The 18,066-nt window shown below is 39.3% G+C and overlaps 2 protein-coding genes across 9 annotated transcripts in view; one reads left to right on the top strand and one right to left on the bottom strand.

Moving 5' to 3' along the window:
- Eph (Eph receptor tyrosine kinase) overlaps nt 1-18,066 on the bottom strand; it is a 148,569-nt gene that overhangs the window by 73,579 nt on the left and 56,924 nt on the right. The window lies entirely within an intron of this gene.
- Nucleotides 703-2,439, top strand: LOC136342366 (uncharacterized). The gene is made up of 3 exons (XM_066288085.1): nt 703-1,367; nt 1,419-1,637; nt 1,688-2,439. The coding sequence occupies exons 1-3, from the start codon at nt 1,102-1,104 to the stop codon at nt 2,367-2,369; spliced, it is 1,167 nt and encodes a 388-aa protein (XP_066144182.1). The 5' UTR covers nt 703-1,101; the 3' UTR covers nt 2,370-2,439.

Below are 18,066 nucleotides of genomic sequence, written 5' to 3'. Positions count from 1 at the left end.
CGGCGTTTGAGCTTCGTTAGTGTTACTTCTCACAAAAGGCGGTCCGAGTAATTAAGAAGTTAGACTTTGGATTCATCTGACCACCCGATCGCCACAGCACATTCGGGTTCCACCGCGTAATGGCGTTATTTCTTATAATTTCGTCATTATTTTTTTCTTTTAGTTCGGTCCACTTTGATGATAAGTGGGCCAAATAAAGGGTTTGGTCTTTTTCGATATGGACCGTGAACTTTTGCTTTATTACAGCAGAAGCTGTCTGGCGGGGAGGCTTGAGCCGGAGCTTCTAGGAGGAACCTTTTTAGTGCATAGAAACTTTTTCTTTAGTGTTGCCCAAGAATGCCGAATAAGGCTTCCGCAAAAAAACTTACATGTTACCATTTGGTACCACCTCCGTCAGGTAGTTCGTTCGCGTCCGTAGTATCCCAAAAAGACCGGAGAAAGCTTACCTGAAAAAAAAAGAAAACGTTAATAATATTCGACCACACTCAGGCATTATCTTGTATTATATGGATGGCAGTGTTGCACACTAATATTAGTATCACTTTTTGCAGGATAGTCAAGAAATCATAAAACTGCCTATTTTCAGGCTGTAATATCTAATGAAGGAGGCTACAATGTTCCTGCAGTTTTTGCTCAGATGTTACGCATCTTTACATCACATATTTAAATATTATTTGACAAACACAATCGTTCTTCCTAGTTTCCGTAATCTTAGAATAATTAATCTCCCTCCATGTTAAAGTTCACCTCACAAAGGGTCTCCTCACAAGTTTTACATAAAATTCCTTGGAATTTTTTCCTCGTGCCTTCCTTGCGGACCATTCAAACAAACGATCTTGTACCAAATTTTCGGGGTGTCAAAAAAATTAATAAACCGACACAAAAATTCACGCTCCTTTGATCAATGACCGGCGAAGCTCGACTGCACAATTAACCTATGCGTGGTACCCAACCACCCGTAAAAGTAGTTAAAGGTTTTGTTGCGCCATTGCGGCCTCTGAATGTCAACTAAACCGCATCTCATAGATGACGAAAAGATATATAATATCCCTCTAAGATTAGTTTAACGCTTATTAGTCTCATGAACGTTCATTCACGAAAATGTACAAGACGATTGTCACGCGTTGTGTGGTGCTCTGGTGTCTCTATTCTTCCGTACTTCCCCTGGAGAAAATGTCTATGACGATGAGAAGAGCGGAGATCAGCGATCAGAAAATGAGCGGGTCTGGATACTCCTATAACGCAGAGGACGGCAGCAGTCACAAGCCCCAAGAGTTCTCCTTTGAACTTGTGGGAGTTGGGGACAAGGATGCCTTTGAAATCCTCAAGGATATGGGCTATGATTCAGTCACGGAAGCCTCAGTAAAGTAAGTATTAAGTAGCCAAAAAATAGTCAGGGTAAAGTGGAAAACTTTCAGCCAACCAACTTTTGCACCACTAGCAACATTCAGTGACGTTACATTCCCACCTTTGCCCCCTTTTCCTTTGCCCTACGAAAACGTCCCTGCAATTCCTGCTTCTACTACCAAAGCCCCCATAAGTAAACCTGGACCATTTACTGTGAACAACAATAAGCAGACTCCTACTGTGCAGGATGTAAAACCTTCAAATAGCCGACCCAACCCATCTAGGCCTGAGTAAGCTGATTTTGCTGCATCATTAAAAAACTTCATACGAGTAATTTCAGAAATTACCCGATATACCCCTATGCCTCAGGTTATGACCATCCCAAGAAACAAGAAGAGAACAGCTTCATTAAAACCGCAGGCAAAATTTACAATGATTTTCTCAAGTGGAAGTTCGGGGACAAGTTAGACAAGGGCTATAATGTGGTAGACGAATATAGCAAAGGAGTAAAAGGCAAATTCAACAATCAATATGCTAAAGGCTACTACGACAACACTGGAGGTAACAAGAACTCCTTCTACGACAAGGGAACGCAATTCAATGGAGACGTCGCAGGAGGAGCCATAGTTCTGGGAGGTGCTCTTGGCGAAAAAGAATTTCACGACAAGGGTTCCAAGACCACAGGGTACCACAAAATGTACCACAAAGACGACTACAATAAACAGCATAAGTTTTACGATAAAGCGGATAGAAAGGGCCATTTCGTGAAATATGGGGACTTTCAAGCGACGAAAGATCAAGCAGCTGGACAGTGGGTGGATGGAGTGCTCCATGCTGAAAGGAACGGTGAAAATAAATATGGGATCAAGGATCAAAGCGATAAAGGGAAGTTTGAGGACACGTCCAAGGGTTTCAATAGAGAGGATGGGCAGGAAGGATTCTACCAGGATTACGCAGGGTATCAGAGAAAGGCCGGAAGAGATAAGGAAAATGAAAATGGTTTTAGTGAGAGAAATTCCTAGGATGGAGAAGAGACGATTTAGTTGTTGTTGTTATTGTAGTTTTTAGGGAGTAAATGAACTAAAAACAGAAGTAGATAACTATTCGTTTTTCTTTTATTATTGAATTATATTAAAATCGGTTCTAGGGACTTGTAAAACTCTGCACTAAGAAATGCGAAATTTGGAACCTTTTGATCACAAATTTGCTCCTTCAAGGAGTCATTTTATGCTGGATGCGGCACAATCTTAATGCTTCATTATCAAGAATAATAATCCAAGTTACACCAATGACGAAAAACACAAATGTATTGACAGATTTAATGATATTACACGATCATTTTTATGAAGGATCTAAATTCTGAGGAATAGAAAAGGTTCAAAGTGTCATGTAAGTATTTTTAAAGGAGCCTACTTTCAACTCCTCTCCATAAGGATTCATGGTTAAAACCGAAATTAACTGAGTATGGGATATTGAACTGAATGATTTAACAACCTTTCCATTGAAAATGTCTGGATATGGCAAGTTGCCAGAAACATTTGTTAAGATCCAGGAACAAGCAGAGATGATGAAGATGAACAATTCTCGGAGAGTTATGATTTAATCTGATTTACTTAGAATATGGAGAGTTTAAAATATGGAAGGGGCAGTTTCAAAGTGTACTAGTTGGTTTGAGAACGTCTCCTTCAGACTATTGAAAACTACTCTTCCGAGATACGCTTGACTCTGAATTTATTCAGAAATATCTTCCTTCGCCTATCGCATTTCCGAATTCAGAGAGATCTTCTGTCTTGAGCAGCACAGACGAATAAATGCGCCGGAATGGCGTGTCTAGAAATTGTTGGTTTGGCAAGTCTCTATCGAAGACATCTTCAGACCTGGCAGGTATCCTCAATTCTGCCGAACAAGAGGCACAAAATAATTGACCAGAAGAACAATTATTATCTTCGACCTCAATCTTACAAGCGGAATATGGGGCTTACTGACCCTTTTGTCATTAATCAATACGGCGAAGAGGAAATAATCAGATAAACCAAAGACTACTCCAGTTAAAATCGAAATGGCGAAGGTGGCTTGAAGAGATTTAAGTTCTAATGTAAGATTTATTGATTGAGAGATATACCAATTAAGAACAAATTTATCATTAGTCCGGTTCTGTGGCGGACGGCTTTAAATTCCGACCGTCTGAAGTCATATAGGCCGCACTGACACCCGAACTTAAACTTATTAATGCACAGGCTAGTGACATATCGATCTGTCGATATAGGCTTTGGTCGTGACTGGCGACATGACAAATGTATGTAAATACTGTGTAAGTATGGAAATAGAAAATTCAAATTTAGTGACGGGAAGAGTGGGTTTGACGCGCACTAGAATGAGAGAGATGCAATGACCTCAATAGGATCAAGATGAGAAGTTTCTTGAGCGAGGAATTTGTTTGCGTTTCTACTGAAGCAGCCAACGAGTTTATGATTATAAAGAGACTTTGTGTCCTTTTAGCCAGTTAATGCTTTAAAAACCTGTGCCAATAAGGAAACGGTATACCCTAATAGGCAATTGCTTTTATTGCTCAATGCCAAGGAATGTGAGCAATTAAGGTTTTGGTAAGTGAAAAACAAACACTCAGTCGGATCAATGCTTGAGCACCGAGTTCGGACCTCACGAAACACATAATTGGTGCCGTACGTAAAAAGTAATGTTATTAACGGAACCGTAATTAAAATCTCGCAGTCGATGCGGGGTCTCATAATGAATGTACGGGGGACTGCTCGTCGTCCACTGCACACCATGATGCCGTCCCGAGAAGAGGCCAGGGTTTTCGCAAAACTTTCCTGGTTGTAACAATAGAATACGAAATTTGCCTTAAACTGTACGTAAGAGCTCATTGGAATAATCAAAATCCGATCCCCTCGACGAGTATCTTAACAGCTTTCCTAGTGGATCCGTTAACTGAAAGCGTACTGAATAGGGAAACTTTAGAACTAACTTCCCCGAAACATAATAAACCGAAATCTTGAGAACCGCTCGAGAGGACTGAGGTGTGAAATTCTGGTTAACAATCTGTCGCCGCGACAGCTAAATAACTTTAACGGCGCCGCTGATTATATGAGTGTGTTAAAACTTATCCAGACTTGGATACCGAGCCAGGGAAAAATGGGAAAACTTGTATTAGAGCGTGTATATGCATGCATACGCTTGGAAATTGAGCCTGCCAGGTATGGCGTTATTATGTGAAAGTTGCAGGAAAGTTGGGAAGTTGTCGCGGATACCTGCAGCCCGGAGCTGGTAATAATTTATTAGCAAACTGACAATTATTAAAGGTGTAGAAGGTTTTAAAATTCATAACATTCAAAATTGTTATATTTTTCGGGATTAGAGTAAATTTATTGGCGCCAGAAGAAACCGCTGAGATGTGAAGGTCGACGTTGGTTTTTGCTTCCGAGACCTCCGAATTTTGAAGTTGAATTTAATAGAAGAGACTGCGAGAACGTGTGAAAGGAAAATACTAAGTTTAGCGGTTATTTATTCTTTAAAACTATGCGCCGACTCTCTATTTTGACGAACAACATGCAAACAACACATCTAAACGTTAGAAGATCAACGAGTCTATTTACGGCCATTAATAAGGCACTTGTCAGGGTCTGGAGCAGTGGTCTACTTTAAACTGTACAAACATGAAACGCCGACATATCTACTTTATAATGTCAAAAACGTCCTGGAAACCGGACAACTAAAAGTAGGAATTGCCGACACTCTGTCTTTCCCTTTTTCTCCTGGACAAGGGCTCCCTCAGGGATTGCCGCTTTCACCCTTCTTTGCCCCAACCGACCTCGTATCTCTTACAGTTACCGAGATCCTCACGGTTGCAGTCCGGAAACGGAGACCTTGTATACAGGGTGAAACTTTAGTAGGGGTTTTCCTTTTGACACGTTGGCATAGACCTAAAATAAGTGCGGTTTTCATGTAACGTTACTGAAAAACTCAAAAACAACCGAAATACATCCACGTGCAAGTTTGAATAAACGACGAAGTCTTTATTATTCACTTGGGGACTGACTGCAAAGTGTGTTGGCACAAATTTTTTACACAAATTATTGCTCGCCTCATCCACGATTCTTACATGCGGTTAAAAGAGATTTTTCCCTGGAATTATTTTCGTCACGTAACTCCGTCACTGTGTCAATTTCAGTCGTAAACACACGTTTTTATTATAACCCCACGGAAAAAATCACATGGATGTAGGTCTGTTGATCTCGCAAGCCATGTTATTGGTCCACTTCGAGCCATCCCAGAAAACTGGTTGTTTAATTCTTTTTTTTTTTTTACTTTTTTCATACGTCCGTACTCCGGTTATTTTTGCGATTTCGAACAAACATTACACGTAGTATTTTGCTCAGCTCCCGGAGGCTGCAAGGCACTAAGGGAAATAGTCCTACTTAAGATTCATCCAGTGCATAATTTTCCTGAACTGAGAGGGTTTTTTTCCAGTAGCTAATCCCTAAGCCATAAAAACTATGTATGGGTAGTTTGGAGATTCTGAAGTACATTCTTCACGTCAAATCAGTTCACATTCGAACTTAAACAAGATAATAACTTGAGAAATATCCCGGAACACTGAAGTCAATTTAGTAAATTGCCAGGGTTAACAGCAATTCCCCCTATCCGTATGTCGGACTCGTTGAAGGAATTTTGGGTCTTATACCATACCCGGGACATATTTTATAAACGAGACGCACTGAACAGTAGGAAGGTTTATCTTGGCGTTTGACATTCTTGAGATATTTACAGCCCGAGATACGAATCGCGGTTAAATTGAATTGAATTGCCCAACGCGCGTATTTTATTGTTCTTTTATAACATTATTTAAAACTGACGTATCTCTTTTGCATCTTTTTGCTAATTATTGCATGTCCCGTTTTCTCCACTAATGAAAAATGCATGAACTGACGTGGCTGAAAGCTACAAAGAACTATGATTTTTTCATAGCTACACAGTATCCCAGAGTGCAACGTTTTCTTAACAATAATAATTCTAGTATGCCTTTCCAACTATTGCTGGCCATCTCACACCTGGAGCTCTATTCACGACAACTATAAACTATTATGAAATGAGTGACTCGCAATAAAACAAATCACACCGTAGATTCCGGGTATTAAGAACGTTATGGCTTTGAGACGTAAGTCCTCAGTTTGTGGAAGATTAAACCATAGCTTCAAAGGCGTACTGGCTGTAGTACCATATTTGCTTTGGCCGCAATACAAATCGCATTTCACACATATAATTCACGGATAAAAACGGCCTTCCCGTTATCTTATATGGGCCGCAATGCAATTGGTATTAACATTAACCTAACACCGTGGTCTAGTTAACATTGTTTTCGCACTCATCTTGGTTGGGCGTGTGCTCGCATGAAATGAAAAAATGCTGCGGTATCTCGTTACCTGCTGATTGGTGCGACAGCAACAGCCATTTTGACATAAATTTGGTTACTATTGAGGTTCTTTAGATTTTTATGTACATTTAAAATACATCTTGGTGAAATACGTAGATACACATATGCAATCTGGCCATACTGTAAATGTAAAAAGGTATTTAAATAAAAAATTTAAACCTACTCAAATTTGTATTGCACCGTATACTAATATTATCTAACACACCAACTGTTCTTATTTGCTAAAACTGATAACAAAATTTATTAGATACGCGAATTTTCCCTGAAGGGCGAGGTTATCTTTAATCATTACACGGATGTTTCAAAAGCCAAAGATATATATTTGCGATTCTTATAATACAAATAATCACAATTATATACACACATTATATTATATATATACATTATATTATATATATAAGTCGCCAAATCCCAAAGGTATTTAAATAGTTTCAATGCATCTATAAAATTTCATGACGACATCACCTATAGTATTCTTAGTCCATGAGTCATTTTCGGAAATATTTGAGAGCACGAATTTTTTTGAAAATGTTCCCGGTCTTGGTTTCTATTGAAATCAGCTTGCAGTTAAAGTTATCAGCACATTTACATTTTGGCCTTTAACTGTCTCGTCAATACAAGGTAACACGTAATAATGCTTAAGACATTCTAGGTGCTCCATACATAGTATGGAGCGTGCAGTACGGAATGCTCGGGTGGTTATACTCTTTTTCGGCTCACTGATTCAGTTTCTGTGAGAACTGTACAAAGGAAATTTCCTTCAGGTTTTTTGTTTTTTAAAAAATTATGTCATTTTCAGTCAAAGCTTAGAGCGAAGATAAATGTAGCATACAGGGTGTTTGCTAATAGATGATGGAAAATGAAATGAGCTTCTTTTAATATAAAACCTTCATATAAAAAGATGTAATTGTTTCAATTTTGATTTACAGGATGTCGAATTTTCATTTCTTTTCGATTTTCATTAATTTCTTTATTCGTAAAAATAATTAACTCAAAATCGGCAATAATGATCATTACGAACAAACTGAAATGACAATTATTTAAAGTACTTTACTGTGCGTTGCTTTCTTCCGTGGCTGCTCCAAACATTTCATATTAGAACTTCATTTATAGCATTTTTATTCACTAACTTCGCATAATCCTTTATGGCTTTTATTAACTTTTTTGCTTTTCATTTTTTTTTATTAAGAACAATAGTTTAAGAGACATTTGTGAATATATCTAACTATGTTCGCCCCCGATTGACTTACAGTTATGACAAAGTGGTAAACCAAAATGGAAGCAATTTATATGGAATATGCATTTATATGAAGTTTTTATCTTAAAATAAGCTCAGGACTCACTCGTTTCTTGCAATCCGGTAATAAACAGCCTGCATATAGCATTTATGTGTTCATACATTCGCTGAAAAATTGTCATCATTTTCATGTAATTGCTTGAGGTTTTCACATGACCCCCGGAAGAGAAATGGCCCCCATTACGGCCCTTATACAGTAAAGAACTATGCCCATTGCATCTCTTGTGCTGTTCGGCCACAGCACTCCCTCAAATCCGCCTCTGCCTTTTGCTACATTATAAAAACGGCTTTTTACATCCAGGTCCTTCCTTTTTCGTTTTAATGGGAAATCTGTGGGGCAAATAAAGGTCCACGTCCCCGTTTTCTTACATATAAAATTATTTTACGGCTGTTGGTCCTGTTATTTCTTGCCTCTCCCGTTCTCCATCCGGTTTATCTCCCATATCCAGCTGAGGAACTTTCGTATTTAGGAAAAAAGCCCCGGGGGCGGCCCGTAAAAAAGCGAAAAAATAATGGCCGGCTTACAAATGAAATATCGTTCTGTTGCCGGGAATTTATATTATTTGTTACGGAAAAGAAAATTGTTTCTTCTAGGGTGTAACTAACTTACGCTTCTTTGCATTACTGTTCGTTTATGGAATTTATAAGGGTGAGTTAGGGCGTCTCTTTACTTAGCCTTCCCGCTTAAAAACCACCCACTGTGACTACTTCTCGACATAATTTTTCACTTTGCCGCCTGCAGGGGGCCGGAAGGAATCAAGCACGAACTTTACCCCAAGTTGAGGCATTCTTTTGTGCGATATTTTGCGGTCCATTTACTCTGTTAGTGTTTTTGGGTAAAACAACAGTTTTCGAAAGGTGTTTTGTAAGTCCTTCAGAACAATGATGTGACCCAGTTGACTTTACGTAAAAAACTATGACCAGTAATCATTGAAAAATGTAAAACCATTCACTACATCTCTACAAAACCGTGTTCGACCCAATTTTGCAACCTAGTCTTTCAATAACAAATTCTGATCCATTAAGTCATCTCGCCTGGCCTCGACTGAGCAACTAACAATTTTAATGTTAAACAAAAACAAACAAAGAAAAATTGCACAATTAGCGGAATATGATAGAAACGTGCTTGTAATGTTAAAAAGGTCTTAATGGCGTTGCATTATTCAGTGCTAAATAGCTGGTGTTCTTCGGTAGGCTTGATCTATCGCAGCGTTAGCCAAATTGATCCTCCTCGTTCTCCTTCCTGTCATTTAATCGATATTAGTTTGCCATCGCTAGGAAGTATTCATCTACCAACTCGGATGTTTATCGATAGTTGCTACTCATCAAAACAGCCCTCTTAAAAAAAAAATTAATTAAAGTAGCGCTTCTAATTACCGACAGGCACTTCGAAAACAATAAAACTGGCTCTATATGAGACGCGACTTCGAAATTAATTGGGTTCGACCCTGTCCTAAGAGCTTCTCTTTGTAAAAAAGAACCAGTTTCCATCAAGAATTCGTCACGATTTCGGTTATGTCTCGATCCAGTAATTCAATTTTTTTTCTTTTTAATTATTTTAAGCGTCTATGCGCATCCGGCATTCTTAAGCTAGGATGGCTCTATAGTGTTGTAGTGTCGCTGTGACCTGTCGCCATGGTCGATTAGATCGAGGAGCTCAGGAAATCCGTGTTTCGGTGTATCTCAAAGGCGAAGGTGTGAAAAAGACCAATGTTGTCAGACGCGATCAAGTCATTGGCGGAGGGAGCGGGACTGTGCAAGCACTAAAGGCGAAAAAATATTTTCTGTAAGAGTTCTTTAAATTGTAGTTTCTCGTGTCCTTAAGTATGGGTTCAGAATGCCACTATTTCCTCCGGAATCAAGCTGTAAAACTTCCTGTGCATACAGCATACTTGGGTGATTAATTGACTAGAGATCCATTGGCGTATAATACCCCTTTGGGCAGGTTGGGTGTAATTTAAAAAATGCTTCATGAAAAATGTTGTTATTGTAGTGAGAAACTATTGATCCGTGCAGTGCGGGCCACTCACGCGTGTAATCAAGCAGCGATGGAATCTCACGAATTATTTGGAAGAAAAGCATTTTTTATTTCAAAACTTCTTCGATTTCGGGAATGCTTTCCATCTTTCTCAGGGATCATCTACCCACTCATCTGGAAGACATGGATGTAGCATATTTTTCATAATTGTGTCTCCTCTTTTTGGCAATTTTGGGCACTAATTCACGGCAGTAAAATCGTAGCAAGTCACGTCACCACCGCGGAAAGTCTTATACAGAGAACCCCAGGGAAAAATGTCCACCCTGAATGTCTTTTCTATTATTTCTTAAAAAAAAAAAACGCTAAACCACGTTAATTTTGAAGTGTTGGGGGGGTGGATAGGATTGTATGGTGAAAAAGTTGTTTTCGAAATGTCATCCCTCAACCCTTAAAAATCATCCCGATGAAATTTTCAAATTATAAGAAGGGTTACTTCATACGTCGTTTGAAAGGTAATTTTATTCTATGCATGGTCAAGCTTTTATTTGCTATTTTTATATGTAAAAACGAAACAGAAACGATATAACTTGATTTTATCAATTTTTACTGACATTTTATTGATTTTATCATAAGAAATGTTGAAAGTGGCCTTCATCGACTTCCACGCACATGTACAGCTGATCCTTAAAACATCATCGCACATTACCTAACATTTCCGGTGTTATTGACCTGCATTCTTCGACGATTCAGGCACTCAAGGAAATCAGGTTGGGGAGTCATAGATTTGATCGTCAAAAGTCCTCATGAGAAAGAATCCAGGGCACCAAGGATAGGGGATTTCGCGGGCTACTCCACTGGACCTCTTCTGCCAATGCATCTTCCGGGGAATTCTTCGTCTAGAAATTGCGCGGATAGGGAAGTGTGGAAGCGCTCCATCTTGTAGAAAAAGTAATTTTTGTTCTAAGACACGGGGATCTTGTTCGATAATTTCAGTTATCCTGAGAGACGTAACGTTTTGAAGAAGTTGTGGATAGTTTTCCTCCATTAGAGTTTCCAGGAATGAAGAAGGGTCCAACAAAGTGATCACCCAAAATCGCTATCCAAACGTTCAATTTTTGGAGTATGGATTGTGGAAGAAATGAAGATTGACGTCACTCCAAAAATGACAGATATGTCTGTTAATTTTTACACAACCGACGTAGAAAAATAAAACATAAAATTTGCCCAAGTAGAGAATAAAATTATCTTTCAAAGGAGGTGTAACACTAGTCTTCTTTCAATTTAAAAAGTTCAAGGGGGATGGTATCCAAGGGTAGAGGGATGACATTTCGAAAAGAAATTTCTTGTCGAATGATGTCTGTCTCCTTATCAAAGTTCACAGATCGTTTCTTTTTTTTATTAAGAACAGAAAAGATATTCACGGTGAAAACTTTTCTCTGGGACATCTTGTACACGCGCCGGTTGCGCTGGTATGCGACCCATTTCTGCCAATAAAATTACGTCATAGGGGCACTAGTACATGACAGCCCTCTTTTCACAAAGTTAGGAGGATTCTATAGGAATGCCAGAAGATGTTTGCTACGTGCAGTACTTGTAGATGGTTGAATCACGTACAACACTAAACGCTTGTTAGCCTTTCGGCTTGGGTTCTTGGTCAAGTCATCATACTCTTTCTTTCGGTAGCCAAAGCAAATATACAAGACGAGGACTTGTTATCAGAGAATGCGATTTCTAAATTAGTTTTAGGCAAACGTGGGAACGTCCCTAACTTAAACAATCGAGGAAATTTAAGGAATTGTGGCATCGCAGTGAAAAATCTAAAGAGTGTTTATCACGAATTTGCTTAAGAGCATTTTACGATTATTCTAAAGAAATCCGTCCAAATAGCTCCTCAAGCCCACTTTCCAATATTGCAACCGGCGTTTGTTGACTGTAATCAGCTGCGAGGTTTCAGATCCATATCCGGAATTGGTGGAATTAATCTCTGAATCAATTTTATGAAATTACTGGGCACACAGGGTGTTCACAAAATAATGAAGTCGAGCGCGGGGATCTCGACAAAAAAAAAGAGATGAGACAACTCCCGTAGATTCGCAGATCGACTCCGCAGAAAGATGCAAAAAAAGTTTTTTTTTTTTTTTTTTTTTTTTTTTTTTTGAAAAGCTAAAACCTCAAAAAGGGCGCGTTGACTGCAGGTCCTGCAATGGCTGCGTTCCTGTTGGGATGTGATTGGCTAATGCCTCTACGTATGGTTGTTGAATATTATGCTATAGATTTATGGTACGATGGACACGACACACTTCTAAATGTAGGTCCGCAATGAATTTGCATTTTTCGTCCGGCTAATTTGAAATTTGAACAGTAACAAATTGGTTGCTCTTGCATCGCTGGCTCGTCCGGACAGATATGGGATAAGTTTACAAATTAAAGCTGACAGCAACATTAAACTTTTATTCGGCTTTCACGAATACAAATTGGAATGATGCCGAGAGTTCCCCCAATTAGGCCGTGAACTGTAAATGCCGTTCTTTCAGGTCACAGAATCGAATATTCTGTTATACAGAATGTGGCGAAAAGTCGCAAGCAAAACGGCCGCATTAGGGGCGTGTCCTCATTATCATTTTAATCTATTCACGGGACGTCGAAATGACACTGCTAAAACGATAATCGTAAAGAAAAAGGACGTTTAAGGTTCGTCTACATGTCCACAATGCACCGTTGGACGGAGACGATTTTTTAAATGTTGCAATCTGGCGTTCAAATCGGGCCGTTTTGATTTGTTCACTCCCACGTCCGGGGCATGTCGTACTCAAACGGCCGTCGCTTAAAATGCATTGATAAAATTAATCACGGCTTATCTCGAGCATTAAAGTCAGCAAATTGGCAGCATAAAAAATGGCCGCTTATTTAAACAAATATAAATATTTCAATGCGGTTGTCTGCTCGAGGCCTCGGGAATTATTTCTTCTTGCAGCGGTCGAATGCAAATCACCCGGGACCGGTTCTGATTAACAGCTCGCGAAGAATGAAGAAGAAGAAAAGTCATCAAAGGGTCTGGTGAAGCACAATCGCGAAGGTCGCGCTCATCATCTATCATTGAAACATTCTTCACATATGGCACACGCAATTAGTGACCGTCAAATCGCGACTATTGAATCCTACTGCCCAGGCGAAGCTAGTTACTTAATATTCGCGATATGGAGAGAAAATATGCACTTACTAACGGGACCGCCTTGATGGTGATTTATTTGCATCCCATTGGGCTTGCTAATTGCAGTAATACTTCGAGCAAATCCCACATCGGGAAAAATAATCAATTTATCTAGATAAACTTTCCCGGCGGTCTCAACTACCGTTGCAGCGGACGCTACTTTCCGGGCCATATCCTGACGGCGCTGCTCATGCCGTAACAGTGAAACTGCATCAAATAACAATAATCATAATCGTAAAAATGCATAGCCAAAAAACCCAAGACGTGCACTCTCGACGACTAAAAATGAAACTTTATAAGAGCTTTTATCCGGCCCCAGGAAAAATCAATAGGGGATCAAGGGCATTCGCCCTCCTCCGCGTGGCAACAATGCATGTGCATGGGGTTCAAGTGCATTCCAAAGGGTGAAAATGAATTGTGAACCTGGTTTAATGGTTATATGGTGTTGAAAGTGTCGGGTAAAAAATTAAGTTTATCACACGCGAGGTCTATGATGATAAGGGGGAATTACTTAGGTGCGGTTAATCAAAAATTTTTCTCACTTTCACGTGAGGATCGATAATTAGATACCAGCTTTATGGAACATTCAACCGATGAAGATCTACTGAAATTCAAGTCGTTTACTTTGTCAGGCCCAAGTTCGTTAATTTAGCCTCAGATTTGGTTAATTTAGGTTATCACCGCCCCGCGCAGAACAAAAACCAAAACAAGATATCTAGTTTTACGTTACGAGTAGAGTAAGGAGCACGTTACGAGCGAGACGAAAGTTTTCGGGTCGATCCGAACACGAGGTCGGTAATTCCATCGAGCAACGCAACATGCCTTACTTCCGGATTGCAGTCAGTGGTTTTTTTACGACTTACCAACTTTAACAACATCGAACCTATGCGAAGCTGCGCACGCTATTTGATCGAACATTTATTTAAATTTTAATTCTAGGAACATTCAGAAATTACCGTCTTCCCAGGCCGAAATACTAACGACTTTCAACGTCATCGGTTTTAGTACTATTACGTAACAGTACTACTCAATAGTATCAAATTTCATCACGTGACGTTATCTACCATATCGGGCCGAGCAGCGCTGCCTAATACCATTGCGCAACAGTATGATGGTTCATTAAATAACAATTGAGTGTAATTGTGTAATTGGTCGTTTACTTGCAAAGGAGTAGAAAAAATGCGTGGAAAGCGAGAAAATATACGCGAGCGTGAAATATTGCGCACGAGCTGCAGACGAGTCCGGTGTATTAAGAGAGGCTTCTAACGAGTTGTGTCCCCTATTTTCCCACGACTTTGTTACGACTCATAGAGATCTGCTGAATATTTACCTACCTAGCAGCTTAATACGGTTTTGGAGATACAGTTGCGGCCATAAGCAGGTAATAATATTGCGGAAAATGATTTTTTGCTGATCGTTCATGTTTTTGCCATCAAAGCTTGTGGATGAGGGAAGGTAAATGTTGCTGAACTTATCATACTATATTTGTCTTAGGAATGTTGTTTTCGAGAATGTTACTGTTAAATAGATTTTAGCTGGACAAAAATCTGAAACATTAAGTAGTTTTCTTATGCATCTATGAATTTTATACCTTCCGTGGCAAAGAATAAGTATTTTTCTAAATGCAATAGTTGAAGTGGCCCGTAGTGATTGCAGTAACAATAAAATTGCAAAGACTTTGAAAATGTAAGATTTTCGTAAAAGTAAAAAATTGCTTAAAACCTGGACGTCCAAGAAAAACAAACGTTACTACTCATCGACGACACATAGGGGCATTCAGAAGGAAATTCGTAATAACACAAACATTGCTGTAAGTGATCGAACTGTGAGAGGTCGATTGTGTGAAATGGGCTTGGGACGAAGGATTGCAGTGAAGCAACCAGTCATTTCTAAAAAGAATAAGAAGAAAAGAATAACATTTTCTCAGGAACATTTGTTTTGGTTTCGTTCAAAGTGAGGTACGTTTCTTTACAGTGATGAAACTAAAATTGAACTCTTTGATTCGAATGGAAAAATTTATGTTCGACAGCCTTAAGTATCAAAAACCAACAGTTAAACATGATGTTTTTCACGATCCCGCGTTGGACTATTGGTCAAAATTGACAGGATTATGGATCGATTTCTATATAAAGACATTCTCGAGCAACATATGTTACCATTTATAGACGAGAGAATGCCTTTAATATCTCGCTTTCAATACAACAACAACCCAAAACGTTCATACTGTCTAGTTAAAAATTGGCTGACAGAGCATCAAATTACTGTCTTGGAGTGGCCGTCTTAATCACCCGATTTAAATCCGATTGAGCATCTCTAGGAACATCTGAAACGAAAAATTGGAGACAAGAATGTGCCCAATCAAGATGAATTGTGAAAAGTCCTACACGAAGAACGGTTGAAAATTCCGATTTCTATCTGCAAAAATCTTGTCGACTCCATGCAACATCGATGTCTGGCTGCTGTAAATTCGCAAGAATATGCTACTGAGTGTTAATTTATTTAATTTTATGATTTGTTTTTAATATAATCAACGAAATATTCCATTGTTTTGTCCAAATTGGTCCATTATTTTTCATTTTCTATTATACGTGGAAATGAATTCAACATTTTTGTTCATAATATCACTGAAAATTATACTTGGGTTTTTGTGTTACATGTTTATTTTTTAATAATCAGGATTTTCATGTGAAATTATATATGTGGTTCGCTTAGAATATGCCACAGTTTCGGCCGCTACTGTACATATCTACTTTCGGAGGCGGCACGTCACGGAACCCGACGCCCTCTGATTGGCGGAAACCCAGCACGTGATAATTGTCTAGCTCACGTTCGGTGAGCGTCATAGATATTTTCGTAACATGTCTCACAGAGTCGAAGTGCAAACAATTCGTGAAAATAATTGGCCCACCCTGTACACATACACGAGCAATATGTCAATCTTATACCAGGGCACGACACGATATAAATCGACTCTTCAATATAAGGCAAATTACGAATGATAATTGGGTAATTTGAAAAGCTGGCGCAACATTTAAATTTCAAATGATCCAGTCCGACTCATATCTCCATCTTATATCTTCTTCTCCGTATAGACTAATGCCAATGGGAAATTGAGTTATAAGAATTCATTGCGTGGAAGGATTGAGGATCGTATTATTGATTCGCTATTAATAAAAGCAATTAAAACCCGAGATAACTTTGACGGTGGTGAATAACAACCCTCGAACTCTCGTCGGTTTCATCGTCCTTATATCCATCTCTCACAATGAAAGGCAGGAAAACGACTCAATTATTTATATTTAGGGAAGCAGTGACAGAGTTAGGGAGTTCAAGAGCGGAAGTTAGAGAAATTCGCGCCTCTATTTCGAATAAAATACCACACCAACATCTTGACAGGTTATTAATAATGGAAGATGAACTTGTTGCTCGCCCCTTGCTGTTCCAAAGCCGAAAGAAGATATCCCTTTTGTAGTTTCGGGAGGTGAGGGGGAGGGGGTCGCCCTTGAAAAATAAATAAGGCCGCATGAAGGATATCAGTTACAACGTTATTTAGTTGTTTCATCTAATATGGATGAAGTAGGTCAGACGAATAAGCGAATTTTTCTCGCTCATCAGTGGAGGGAAACTTAAATTTTTCTTACCGGAAATCTACCCCTTCCGGTGGATCTGAATCTACTTCTACAGGTAGGAATTCTGTTTAGAATCCCCAATCGCTTGGCCATGAAGCACCTCATGCGTGTTCACTACTCTCTCCCTACATGTGCAATCCACCTCCCCTGACCTCCCCTGACCCCCCCTTTTTAGATAACCCTTTGGCAACGTAGTCAAACCTACTTCTAGAGGTGTAATGTGTGAATCTTAGAAGAACAAGATCGAGAATACACGATTTTAAGATAATTGACACTGAAATTCACGTAAAGGTCAGAGAGGCATCTGGACCCGTCCACGCTCTTGGGACGCAGCATAGAAAATAAAGAAAAAACTACCGTACGTTCTATTTTGCTTGCGTTTTTGCTGCAACAAAGTCGAAGTCATTTTTAGTTGGACAACACATCGACCTTGCATTTTATGGCCTCACAGACCTCTTTTTCATCGTCGATTTTGCATTGGCCGTAATGACGTTATTTTTTCCCGGACTTTTGCTTTTTGCTGCACGTCTTCTACCGTTCGTCCGCCATTAGATAGGTATCCTTTTTAATTAAACTGTTTGCCTGGAGCTAAGGTAAAATTGTTTATTATAAATCATTCCGAAGTTATAAACCTGTTACCCATCATCCGGGGTCCCGTTAGGTAGGCCGAAGATGTGGGCAGTACCTTCATTGCTATTGTTTTATCGGTTACATAAACCCGATGCCTTATGGTGTTAAATAAACAATTCGGCTTTACGGATTACTTTTAAGGGCCGCATGCATTTGAGACGCGTTCGAAAGCATAACTAAAAAATATGGCGCTATTATCGCGCAAAGCCTTACTTACGTTACGGCTTCGCTTAACGATTTATGGGGGCCTTACCAGAAACAAAAATAAATTTCATTAAATATCGAGTCTTACACACAATCTACATGGCAATAAAAACGGATAAGACATTTTGCACCTGGATTATTAACATTACATCATCTGCGCATCGCGTGATAAGCCGCACTCTCTACATCGCGTTCGTGTTAACAAGCACCTCTTATTGTTCTTGCTCCATCGCCATATTTTCCCCCGAGAAAACCAAACTCCGGCTTTTTCTTAATTCGATTAATTCAAAAGCGTAAACTTCCACATAAATCCGGAAA

Source organism: Euwallacea fornicatus, chromosome 12 (genome assembly GCF_040115645.1).
Source record: "Euwallacea fornicatus isolate EFF26 chromosome 12, ASM4011564v1, whole genome shotgun sequence".
NCBI lineage: Eukaryota > Metazoa > Arthropoda > Insecta > Coleoptera > Curculionidae > Euwallacea > Euwallacea fornicatus.
This window is presented reverse-complemented; position numbering and strand designations above follow the sequence as displayed.

Coding starts and splice junctions, on each gene's coding strand:
- LOC136342366 (XM_066288085.1), top strand. CDS start 1,102: ATGTACAAGACGATTGTCACGCGTTGTGTGGTGCTCTGGTGTCTCTAT. Junction 1,368..1,418: donor GTCACGGAAGCCTCAGTAAA/GTAAGTATTAAG, acceptor GAAAACTTTCAG/CCAACCAACTTTTGCACCAC. Junction 1,638..1,687: donor CCCAACCCATCTAGGCCTGA/GTAAGCTGATTT, acceptor GAGTAATTTCAG/AAATTACCCGATATACCCCT.